The sequence below is a fragment of the Cololabis saira genome, chromosome 5 (assembly GCF_033807715.1).
Source record: "Cololabis saira isolate AMF1-May2022 chromosome 5, fColSai1.1, whole genome shotgun sequence".
Taxonomy (NCBI): Eukaryota; Metazoa; Chordata; class Actinopteri; order Beloniformes; family Belonidae; genus Cololabis; species Cololabis saira.
In genome coordinates this window covers 3781845-3794968 of record NC_084591.1, presented here as the reverse complement: position 1 = coordinate 3794968, position 13124 = coordinate 3781845, and the positions used below count along the sequence as shown (strand labels likewise).

Below are 13124 nucleotides of genomic sequence, written 5' to 3'. Positions count from 1 at the left end.
CTTCACCCAAACCTGCCCGCTTCTCCCCTGGCAGTGCGAAAACACATGTGTGGAACCGTGTAAAGCCGCGCCGAGCCGTGCCGGGCTGAACTGATACTAGTGGAAAAGTGCCAATAGACACCTGGGAATGGTGCCACCCTGCCGCCGCGCCCGCCCGCGCACCCCCCGGCAAGGGGAGGCCCGATCCCCGGACCCACCCCCCCCAGGGCCACCCCGGCGGCGACCCCAAAGGTCACGGAGTCCCCACAGACGCAGGGGCATGCGGCCCCCGCCCAGCGACGGAGCACCAAGGCAGCAATGCCCCTCCAGTGCAGACAGCCACCCCCCACCCAGGCAGGGCCGGGCCCTCCGAGCGGGACTCCCACGCCCACGGCCCAGCCCTCCCCGGGAAAACCGGAGACGCCCTAGCCACCGCCCCCCGCCCGAGCCCCCCCCAGCCACCCCCCCACTGCCATGAGGTAACCCCCCCATAGGCACCCAGGACCAGCCCCCCCCCCCCCCCCCCCCCCCCCCCCCAGGGGCCACCAGAGGCCCGCGCCCCAGACACCCCAAGCCGACCCCCAACCCCAAGGGCCACGAGATCACCACCCCGTCCCCCACTGGGTAATGAAGCCCAAAAAAAATAGTTCTAAAATCCCAATGGAAAATGGCATTGAGCTGTTGAGTTCATAAGTAATTTTTTTCTGTTTTATTACAGCTGTAGCTACAGTCATGGCCTTTGAGGCACAAATATGTTTACAAGTTTTCTACAGACTTTCTGTTTGCACTTTTGTTATTGCACTATTACAGAATGGATGTTCTGCTTTCTTTCTATTGTTTTATATTAATGTATACAATTTTAAGTTAAGCAGGACAGGTTTCTGTTTTAGAAAGATACTTATTTTATTCAGTTCATTTTGTTATTTTGTATTAAAGTGAATTGCTAGATAATTTGTTTTCCTTGTGTTCATGGCATTCAAAAATATGCATCTAATTCAATTCAGGTTCGAGCCAAATAGTTAAAAAATCGTTTCACTCACAAAAAAAGGGGCTAAAAAAATTCAACACGCCAGGAAGGGTGAAGGTAATTGGGTTGATGTGATGAGGTGTACCTTATTTATTTTTCAAGGAGTTGGCAACAATATATAAAAAAAAAAAAAAAATATATATATATATATATATATATATATATATATATATATATATATATATATATATATGTATATATATATATATATATATATATATATATATATACATATATATATACACACACACACACACACACACACACACACAATGATGTCATCAATGATGACAAAAAATACATAATAATAATAATAATAATAATAATCATCATCATCATAACTGGACTATAATTTATTTAATGTATATGCCTGCACTTTATTTTTGCTTATTCCTCACTACGGTGTTTGTGTCTGTGTTTTATTTATTTACATGTGAAAAGAATACTGAGTAGGCACACTGTTACCAACGTGACAATTTCCTATGTGTGTTACACAAATGGCAAATAAACGCAATGTGAATCTGAATCTGAAAATTCAGACCAAATAGGAAAAGCAATCATGTAAATAATAATATCCCTAACTTATTGTGAGTAGTGTATATCAAAACAAGTGTGTGTTTAGATCGTGTCTATCAAGTCTGGCAACGTAACTGTAGTTTGTCCAAGCGACTGCGCATGTGTGACTCGAATCGGGTATTGACACCCCTTTCCCTCCTCTCCCTGCAGTTCCCCCCGGGTCCTCCAGGGGTCTCCAGGGGCCCCTAACCCTCCCCTCCATCAACTCCCTCCTCCAGCAGGAACTGACGTCTCCGTCTCCGTCGGAACCAGCGGCTGCAGCAGCGGCGGCTCCGACTCAACCAGCTCAAACTCCCCGAACTCAGGGAAAGTTCGGTCTGGACCGGACCGGCCCCGCCGGTTCCGACCGGCTCCGACCGTGCCCTCCGCGGCGGGACTGGCTGTGGTTCTGGACCGGGACCGAACCGAACCCGGGACACTTCCAAACTCTTCAGTAAGTAAAGTCCGCGGGACGGGAGAGGACGGGTTCGGGCTCGGAACCGAGCCTGCTGGTTTGTTCCGAACCTGCAGCAGGTCCGGGTTCTGGTACCGGTTCTGGTGCCGGTTCGGCTGTAGCGGGTTATTAGCTCCAGCGGAGCCACAAGTTGGAAAGTTTCTGTTGAGTTTTCAGGACCGGCCGTTTGGACCGCAACCGACCGGAACCGACCCGGGCCGGTACCGCCGGACCGGACCGGTCCGGGCCGGTACTGGTACCGGTACCGGTACCGGGCTGGACTTGGTTTGTGAGCCGAACCTTTATTATTAAAAACAACAATACCGGTGACGTCACCGCGGGTGGTGTCAGGTGAGCGTCCGTGACGTCACAGACCTGATCAGACCTGATCAGTTCGATAATTGCAGGTATTGATTGATATCACTAACGCCTTTCATCATAGAAATAAGAGACGCCTCATTTCTGCAGCGCAGGCACCAAAAAAAGGGACATCCCCAAAACTTCTAAACTGCATAGAAATGTATTTATTTTATATGAAAAAACTAAATGCTTTGATTTAAAGTTTAAAGTGCTTTAATAGCATTTAATTTGCATGACTGTAAAGACAGCCAACCATACAACTGAAATATCCTATTCTACGTACGTCTACATCAGCCCAGATGAAGAATATAGCTACAGGTGAAGAATATGGTGTAAAAGTTAATTAAAAAAAAAAAAGAAAGTTAATTCAACTTAACTGCTACTAGTTCGACTAGAAAATGGGTTAAATGCAGAGATAACATGCCTCTGAAGTTTGACTTTTTGCACCGTTACAATACTTATAGGCAGTACTCGAGTTGTAAAAAATAAATCAGGGGGGATGGTGGATTTTATCATATGGAGACAGATAATTTGTGCTGATTACAAATAATATAATATATTACAAATAATAGCACTGACCAAAACACCTGCAGAAATACTGCAGGAATGACATAGCAGTGAATACAGTAATCCATTGATTACTGTATTCACAGTAATCAATGTGAATACTTTTGACACCTCTGAGGTGAAGGTCGGAAAATTAGAATATGGTGTAAAAGTTAATTTATATTCAACAAAAGGTGAAACTTATATATTACCTAGTCTCATTACATGCAAAGCATTTTTTTTTTTAGATTTTTTTATTTGGGGTTTTCATAAACTGTGAGCCATAATCAAAATTATAACAAATAAAGGCTTGAAATATCTCACTTTTCATGTAGTGGGAAATAATATATTTGTTTCACCTTAAGCATTAAGCACCTTTTGCATTATATTCAAATTTTCCAACCTTGACCTGTATATTATGACGTCAATAAATAACAGAGAGCGAACCAACATATGTTGCTGTCTTTAATATATCCTGTCCTTTATTTTGTTCATTATTGTTAGTTGGTTGTTCATGTGTGTGCGAGTGTGACAGACGTGCATGGGACAATTGTGAAATACAGAATCAACTGCGTTCTCTATTGGTTCAATACGCAACTTATAATTCCCAATTACGTAACAATTCCGTATTTCAAGGTACGGGTGGCCACCCTGCCGTTAGCCCCGCCCACCCGCCAGGCTCCAGGAAAGGGACCAATCACAGCACACTTGAGGGAAATCTGCTGGTTTTCAAAAAAGATTTTAGGGAAGTTTCCCAACATCCCGTGTGACGTCATCGGCCGCACTTCTAAAGCTGTGGTCAGGTGTGTCCCGACTCCGCTCACTTTTATTGAGGACGCTTTCAGTGAAGACAAGAGTATCCCAGCATGCATTTCACACCAACGAGGGGTAAAAGAATGCGTCATAACCAGGGCTGCACATAATTATTTTGGTCTGGTGCTCAGAGGAGCCCCTGGATATGTGACTTGGGGCTCCAAGAACGCGGTGACCCGTCTCGCCGGATCGATAAAAGAGGGATGCAGGAATAAGTTATAGGCAAAACGATATTTATTCACTTATAAAGATGAAATAACAAATTATGGTGCGTGTTAGTCTGTAGAGTCAGTATAAAAGCATATTTTGCACCTAGGGTTGCCAACTTTCAGAAATAGAAATAAAGGACGCCCCGATTTCAGCAGCGCAGGAGCCAAAAAAAAGCCCCAAAACTTCTAAACTGCATAAAATTGTTTATTTTATATGAAAAAACGTGTTCTTTAATAGCATTGAACTTGCATGACTGTACAGACAGCCAACCATATAGCAGCTGAAATAGCTAGGAGCTATGCTCTGTATGTCCACATCAGCCAAGGTGTAGAATATGGTGTAAAAGTTAATTTATTTCAATAATTCAACTAGAATATGGTGTAAAAGTTCATTTATTTCAATAATTCAACTACAATATGGTGTAAAAGTTCATTTATTTCAATAATTCAACTAGAATATGGTGTAAAAGTTAACTTATTTCAATAATTCAACTAGAATTTGGTGTAAAAGTTTACTTATTTCAATAATTCAACTAGAATTTGGTGTAAAAGTTTACTTATTTCAATAATTCAACTAGAATATGGTGTAAAAGTTAATTTATTTCAATAATTCAACTAGAATATGGTGTAAAAGTTCATTTATTTCAATAATTCAACTAGAATATGGTGTAAAAGTTAATCTATTTCAATAATTCAACTTAAAAGGTGAAACTAATATATTACCTAGTCTTATTACATGCAAAGCAAGATATGTTGAACTTTTTATTTGTTATAATTTTGATGATGGAATTGTTTATTGATTTCATAAAATATTCTCTAATTTATTTTTTATTTGGGGTTTTCATAAACTTTGAGCCATAATCAGAGAGCAGCGTCTTGCTGGTGCAGGTAACTGCTGCACGCAGTGACGGACACTGGCTGATTTATGGTTCTGCGTTGCACCAACGCAGAGCTTACGGGGTAGGATACGCGGGAGCGCGAACGTACGGTACGCATCGCCGCGTAACATCATGCAGCCACTTCTCGGCGAACACACGTTTTCTGTTCGATTCGGGTAGTGGTTCAGTTTGGCGTCTCTTTGTAGTTGGTGGCGGTGGAACGCCAAAATAATTACTTAATGGCGCTTGCTTCTTGGACATTTTGACGAGACGTGTCAGGGTTTGTTCAGTAAAGCTGATCCTTACCTCTCTTCCTGCCCAACGAGCATGGAGGGGGAGTAAGGACGCGCTGTGATTGGCCAGTACCAACTTTGAGTGGCAGTTCTGGGGAAAAGCTCTCCCAATAGATTTTTAATATTAGTATTAGGGCTGTTCGATTAATCGATTTTAAATCGTAATCGCGATTATGTAATTAGAACGATGTTAAAACGTGAAAATCGTAAAATCGATTTTAAAAAAAAAAAAACAATTTTTTTTTTTTTTTTTTTTTTTTTTTTACCTTGTCTGCAAACATATTAATGATTGATACCATATTAATGATTGATGGAAATACCTCTCAATACCTGCAACAAGTGCCCCATCGGAGAGGCTCTTTAGTGTAGGAGGGGGCGTTGTAACCATGGTGATACACTAACATGCCACCGGGCATCCCTCAAGCCAGATGCCGTAGACCGGCTCGTGTTCCTTGCAAAAAACTTGCAAATGTGAATAGCAAATGTAATGACTGACATTACACACCTCTACCTCCTTCATGGGTTGCATTATTATTTAGCATGCAAAGACCCAGTTTAGTTTAATTAGAAAATGTCTTGTTTTATTTAATTGGAAATATAACTTACTGTATGTTTGCAAGTGCTGATTTGCTGATTTTTTTTTTTCCAGAGATAAAACCCCATTGCACTTAAAGCCCAATGGGGCAAATGTTCAATAAAAAAACAGCATATTTGAAATCATTTCTTTGCCTTTTGTCAATTCACAAAATAATCGTAATCGTAATCGAAAATCGGATTTTGAGAGAAAAAAATCGAGATTTTATTTTTGGGCAAAATCGAACAGCCCTAATTAGTATTCTGGTCTGGCCACAACCAACAATATGAGCCCCAGCTGTTGGTACGCAAAAGTGCTTCGCAGCACAAGATTGACAGCGCACTGTGGATTTTGACGGCGCATGCGCTCTGGCGGCCCACTTATGTGCAGCCCTGGTAATAACCTCATTATTGTTTCGTGGAAGGTCATTTTAAGATGTTTTCATGCAGGAATATAGTTTTTAATGTAGTTATATATCAAGATGGAGCTTATTTTAACATCGTTTTCTTGTCTTTTGATATTTTCTTCACTTCCACCAAACCTAACTGGGCGTAGTTGAAACTGCTGGTCGTTCCGGGTCCTGGCCCCGCCCCCTGCCCTTTAACCTGCAGCCTCTGCTACTCTGCAGCTGGGATTAATGTTTAGAGATGATTAATCTGCTGAGTCTCTCACTAAGAACTTCTCGATTTAAAAACGTGAAAATGTGCAGAAGAAAACTCAAATTGTGATTTTATTTGTTTACGAGCCAAGGTGCAGGTGCAGGTTGATGTTCAGAACAGAAGACTGGTTTTATTGAGTCTCAGATCTTTAACTTCTTTATGACTTGTTACATATTTTCCTTTTGCAGATGATGAGCTGCACTTTGATCAGCTGCCGTTTCTCACATCTGCACTTTTGCTCCGTTCGGTCACTTTAGTTTAAGTTATTCTGGTGTTTCTCAGGAATAAGTATAAATCTTAAGTATCTTATTGGTAGGTTTATTTAAATATACAGAATTATTATGTTCATAATAACGGTCACGTGTGTCGCTGAGAACAAACCGCGTCGTTTTACTGAAGGTAGAAACGTGTACAAAGTTTGCAGTGTTTTATAGAGTTAAAGTAAAGTCAGTCATTAAAGTACTTGTGCAAAAGTTAGTAAAGCATTTTATGATCCAAAGTTTTTTAGATAAAATAAAATGTAGGATTGTCTCGGATAAAAACAACCTGGACCGACACGAGCGGATCCTCGTTGGGAAAGACATCAGCAAGGGTGTTTGAGAAGCAGCTACCCAATTTAAAATGGGTTTAAAACCTAATTGGAGTCTTATTGTAGAGTTCAAAGTTCTGCAATCAGAAAGATTCTTTACACTTAAGTGAAAACGCATCGAGAGAATAATCAATAACCCGGTTCCATCAGCAATAACCCGGTTCCATCATCGATAACCCGGTGCAGTTCCTTTGGTTCCGGTCCAGTTCCTGTGGTTCCGGTCCAGTTCCTGTGGTTCCGGTCCAGTTCCTGTGGTTCCGGTCCAGTTCCTGTGGTTCCGGTCCAGTTCCTGTGGTTCCGGTCCAGTTCCGGTTGGGGTTGGAGTTTGGAGTTAATCATCTGCAGTTTCTCTGCAGAATCAGGAAGCAGCTCCTCGTCTGCAGCTTTGAGCTTTTCCCCGGTTCCCTTTTAGACGGGGAACTAAATGTTACTGCAGTCGGTCTCAGCGTGAGCTCTAGAGAGAGTAGGGCTGGGGATCGATTCAAATGTCAAGAATCGATTCCGATTCTTAAGATTCAGAATCGATTATCAAGATTTGATTCAATTCGATTCTGATATTGATTTGGGTTAGTGTTATTAAAACAGTTTTTTCAGCTGTTGCATGAATGATATGACTGTAGTTCTGCAACATATTAATACTAGTATTATATTGAGATTCAACAGCAAGTATTGCAGCTAATGATGCTGTAAGGACCAATCAGCTCCCAGAATGCTGATAGAACTGAAACCCAAACATCATGTGGGTCAGAATTACCAAACAGATCCAGGGAGGAAACAGAGACGGATGAAATCGGTTTTATATTTTCCCACATTCAGTTTTTATTTGTTCCATTTTCGGTCTATTTTGGTTTTTAATTTTTGATCATTTGGTTTTTAGCATTTTTTTGCAAATGTATATAGACAGTAGACAGTATACAGTATATAAAGTAATGAAATATAGACAATTTATGCAATTATAACCTAACACTTTAATGTTTTCATACCTTTAAACATATTTAAAGGCAAAAACAAAGTATCAACTAGCGTTCTGGGGGGGTACTGCACCGCGGCGAAATGGAGTGACGGAGAAGTCCGAAGGATTCACGACGGCGTCACGGCAACGGCGTAGGCTCTGGTAAAACTCCGACAGGATTTCATCAGTGAAATATTTATGACGCGGCAGCGCGTACCGCGGATCCAAGCTGCAAACGTGTTTAAACCCGATCTCTTCTACAACTGAAAGCGGCTGATGAGCAAAGCATATGAATTAATTACCTTACGATGTAGTTCTTTATTATTCTTCCTGTTGTTTATAAGTCTCTGTTACAGCTGAGTTAGTGCCGTTGCTGCGCGCTCCTTTTTTTCTCCGCCTTGGCAGCAGCCAACTTTGAAAACTCAATATACTCCGTGTGAAGAACTTTCAAATGTCTAATCAGCTTCGTTGTGTTGAAATTCTTGTGTAACATTCCTCCTCATGGTATCTCCTTTGGACACACTTTGCAAACTGTAAATTTGTTGTCCTTTTCAGACGTTGTAAAACTCCCGCACCGGCGAGTCCGATGCCTCCTTAGGACCGCTCGGTCTGAGATGCAGGAACGCCCGCGCGGGCGGCGGGTTGTTGTTGTAAACGTCATCAGATCGACCGCTCTGAATTATTATTTTCCGAACTCCGATCAAAACCGATAGGGCCACTATCGGCCCGATCCCGATCAGGGGCCGATCGATCGGTGCATCTCTAGTGTCCAGTGTCTTTGAGAACGTGCACGTCGACGCGTCAAATGAACGCGGTCTGAACTGCAAGTATATCCCAGGCTTTACTCTCCTAGTTCCCTGTAACTCTCCTAGTTCCCTGTAACTCTGTAACTCTCCTAGTTCCCTGTAACTCTGTAACTTTCCTAGTTCCCTGTAACTCTGTAACTTTCCTAGTTCCCTGTAACTCTGTAACTTTCCTAGTTCCCTGTAACTCTGTAACTTTCCTAGTTCCCTGTAACTCTGTAACTCTCCTAGTTTCCTGTAACTCGCCTAGTTCCCTGTAACTCTGTAACTCTCCTAGTTTCCTGTAACTCTCCTAGTTCCCTGTAACTCTGTAACTCTCCTAGTTTCCTGTAACTCTCCTAGTTCCCTGTAACTCTGTAACTCTCCTAGTTTCCTGTAACTCTCCTAGTTCCCTGTAACTCTGTAACTTTCCTAGTTCCCTGTAACTCTGTAACTCTCCTAGTTTCCTGTAACTTTCCTAGTTCCCTGTAACTCTGTAACTCTCCTAGTTTCCTGTAACTCTCCTAGTTCCCTGTAACTCTGTAACTCTCCTAGTTTCCTGTAACTCTCCTAGTTCCCTGTAACTCTCCTAGTTCCCTGTAACTCTGTAACTCTCCTAGTTCCCTGTAACTCGCCAGTCCCAGTTGTTTGACCCGGCTGGACCACCAACAGGGATGACAGCTGATCAATAATCAATCAATCAGCGCCCAGAGCATTGATGTGAGCTGCTGCGGCCCGGCAGAATCGGGTCTCCATGGTTACTGTGGCTTACCAGAACCGGGTCTCTAGGCAGAACCGGTTCCCCCTGGTTCTGTTAAGGGCTGCAACGATTCGTCGACATTGTCGACAAAAATCGACAGAATTTTTCGACAATGCACAAAATTGTGAAAGCACGTCGGGTCTGGGTGACGAGTTTCAACAATTGATACACCAGTTCAACCCAGAGAACGTCCTGCCATCCAGAACCCATTTCACCCACTTGATACAGAAAAAAATATGAGACGTTTTATTTTATTTTTTATATAACACATTTGCTTGTTCTTAAAAAATGAAAAATAATGGACAGAGGTTTATTTATTCATGGATTTATGTCTGACTGATCACTGTGCTTGTCCTTGGTTTTAAATAGGACATTTTATTAATTTTTTGTATGAACAGCAGCAAAGTTTAATAAAATATCTACAGGACTGTCTCAGAAAATTAGAATATTGTGATAAAGTTCTTTATTTTCTGTAATGCAATTAAAACAACAAAAATGTCATACATTCTGGATTCATTACAAATCAACTGAAATATTGCAAGCCTTTTATTATTTTAATATGGCTGATTATGGTTTACAGTTTAAGATTAAGATTCCCAGAATATTCTAATTTTTTTAGATAGGATATTTGAGTTTTCTTAAACTGTAAACCATGATCAGCAATATTAAAATAATAAAAGGCTTGCGATATTTCAGTTAATTGTAATGAATCCAGAATGTATGACATTTTTGCATTACAGAAAATAAAAGACTTTATCACAATATCTTTATCACAATGTGTTTATTATCATTTGCCACATAATTAAAGCGACGTACTAAATTTAAGAAAAAATCACTAATTATCCGATTAGTCGACTAATCGTTTCAATAGTCGGTGACTAGTCGACTATTAAAATAGTCGTTAGTTGCAGCCCTGGATCTGTTCTCCTCTTTAATCTCTTCTGTTCCCTCTGGTCTCTGCAGGATTCTGCCGCCTCATCGGACCTTGTGATTCCCCCGTTCCCTCTCATGGCCCGCTCCGCCTGACCCATGGCCCAGATCTCTGGGACCGGGTTCCAGCGGGACGGCCCCCCGGGGGCCCCCAGGGGGATTGTGGGTAAAGAGGAGGCGCTCCGCATGGAGGAGGAGGCTCTGGCCCGGCTACAGCGGGAGAAACGGGTCGTTGTGCCGCCGTCGCCCCGGCTGACCCAACCCGTCGCCACGGCCGGGCCCCGGGCGGCGCCGGCCCCCCTCAAGCCCGACAGGGACCTGATCGTGTTCCCCGAGGCCGGGCGGCGGGCCCAGCCGGCCCGGTTCCGGGACATCGACGTGGACAAGCTGACGACGGCGGAGCTGGAGAAGCTGCTGCTGGACGAGGACTTTGGGTCGGAGAGCCGGGCCGCGCGCCCGTCCTCCCTGCTGGGCGTCAACCTCAGCGCCTCCTACCCCGGCGGCCACGGAGGCCACGCCCCCTCCTTCCACGGAGGCCACGCCCCCCCCTGGACCCCGGTTCTGGCCACGCCGCCGGGCCCCGGCACGCCCACCGGCCCGCTCTTCCCCTCGGCGCCGTTCCCCAAACCCGGCGCCTTCAACGGCTTCACGCCGGGCCTGTCGCCCTTCCTGGCGCCGGCGCCGCCCTTCCTGGCGTTCCAGCCCGCCGCCGTCGCCGCCATGGCGTTCCCGGCGCCGCCCGTGGACCCGGCCATGGCCCGGCTGCTCAGCAAGATCGCCAGCACCTCGGAGTACCTGAGGAACGGGCGGGCGGCCGACCCGGACCCCCCGGGGGCCGCCGCCTCGCTGGCGCCCAACCCGCCCCCCCAGGCGGCGCCGGCGCCGGAGCCGGCCCACATCAGCTGCTTCGACTGGCTGGACCTGGACCCGCTGACCCGGCGCAAGGCCGAGGAGGAGGCGGCCCCCGCCGCCCCGGCGGCGGGGGCCGGGGTTCCCGCCGGGGTTCCCGCCGGGGATCCCTGGGACGCGGTTCTGGAGACCGAAGGGACCGGCGGGACCAGCGGGACCAGCACCCCCCCCACCCTCTCGGACCGCTCCAAGCAGCGCCGGGCGTCGACCGGGGCGGCGGTGACCCGGAGCCACTCCCTCAACATCCCCGGGACCTCCTCCCCGCACAAACCCAAACAGGTAAGGGGGGGGTCGCCGGGTTCTGGAGGCTCGGAACTAGGGCTGAACGATTAATTGCATTTGCGATAATATCGCAATGTGATAAAACGAGATTTTCTAACCGCAAAGGCTGCGATTTGACCCGTCACGTGATCTGGTCACGTTGCTGGTGGGGAAAAAAAGTCAACAGTGCCGCGTGTCCGCGTGTAACCTAAATCTACCATGGCCTCAGTGTTAGGGCTCGGCCAGGTGGGGCTTTATAAATATATGGGCTTTATAAATTTATTAAATATATGAGCGCGGAGTCGGCGCGGCGCCGAGCACGAGCCGGGCGCCGGCGGACACTGAAGTCGCGCTGTGAAGCCAGATTTATGGTTCCGCGTTAAATCGACGCAGAACCTACGGCGTAGGGCACGCCGTATGTTACGCGGCGACGCTCGTCGTACGGTGCGTGTACCGCGTACCCCACGGCGTAGGCTCTGCGTTGGTGTAACGCGGAACCATAAATCAGCCTTAAACCACCTGCAGCCCGTCAGCTCATCAGGAGGAGAGGTTAAAGGTTAAAGGTTAAACAGCGGGGCTGCCAGTTGTTCATTGCTGGTTCGTTTTGTTAACTCTGAGCTTTGTTGGTTTGTTTGTTAGTTTGCTGGTGGGTTTTTTTCTGTGATTTTTTAGTTATTTGTGAAGAAGTTCTGAATTCCCTGTGGGGAAGGTTTTTTGTTCCCTGTGGGAGTTTTTCTGTGTTTTTCTATTAAACTACGCCTCGTTTTGTCTAAAGTTTAACCCGGTTTGGTGTCGTGTGATTGGGTTCAGAGAGAACGACCCATAACACTTGTGTACAGACGTGTGTAGACGTGTTAAAGAGGTAAAGCCACAGATTTGTTTTCTTTATTGTTGTAATCTGCTTTGAATAAATCTGGCATTGTTTATTATAAAACTGATTTATTGCTTGTGTAGTTGAAAAATACATGAGAACAGGACCTTGAAAAAAATAATCGCATATTAAATCGCAATATTGAGGAAAAAAATCACAATTAGATTATTTTCAAAAATCGTTCAGCCCTACTCGGAACCGGTCCGGGTCTGATCCAGGCACGAGTCGACGGTGGTGGACCGGTTCAAATCAAATCAAAGTTTAATTAGACGGGACAATGCGTATTAATGTACACTACGTTAAGCAGTGAATACACCGGGTTTTAGCAGAAATGCTAGTTTCCACCCGCAGTTCCCACAGAAAATATAAAAACAATTCAATCAAACAAGGAAACAAACATAAAACACACACAGTAGAAAAATAGATTAAGCAGCATTTAAAAGCAGTATGGATTGTATCTAAAGTGACTTGAGTTTAGCTACAGTGCTAGCTGTGGTGATCAGTGATGATGATGATGATGATGATGATGATGATGATCAGCCAGGGCTGGGCGATATATCGAGATTTTAATATATATCGATATATTTTCTAGTGATGCACCGAAATGAAAATTTGTGGCCGAAACCGAAAATAATAATAAACACCGAATACCGAACAATACCGAACATGGTTCTTCAGCGGTTTTTCATTTATTTTGCCAATTTTTTCACCATTACATTTATC

General features: G+C 44.6%; 1 protein-coding gene across 1 annotated transcript in view; it reads left to right on the top strand.

The window, feature by feature from the left end:
* Positions 1-1820: 1820 nt before the first annotated feature.
* The window catches only part of pik3c2a (phosphatidylinositol-4-phosphate 3-kinase, catalytic subunit type 2 alpha), a 96220-nt gene continuing 84916 nt past the window's right edge, over positions 1821-13124 (top strand). Inside the window, 2 exon segments of the mRNA XM_061720824.1 lie at positions 1821-2015; positions 10394-11548. Coding sequence (XP_061576808.1) covers positions 10460-11548 — 1089 coding nt within the window. The 5' untranslated portion in view covers positions 1821-2015; positions 10394-10459.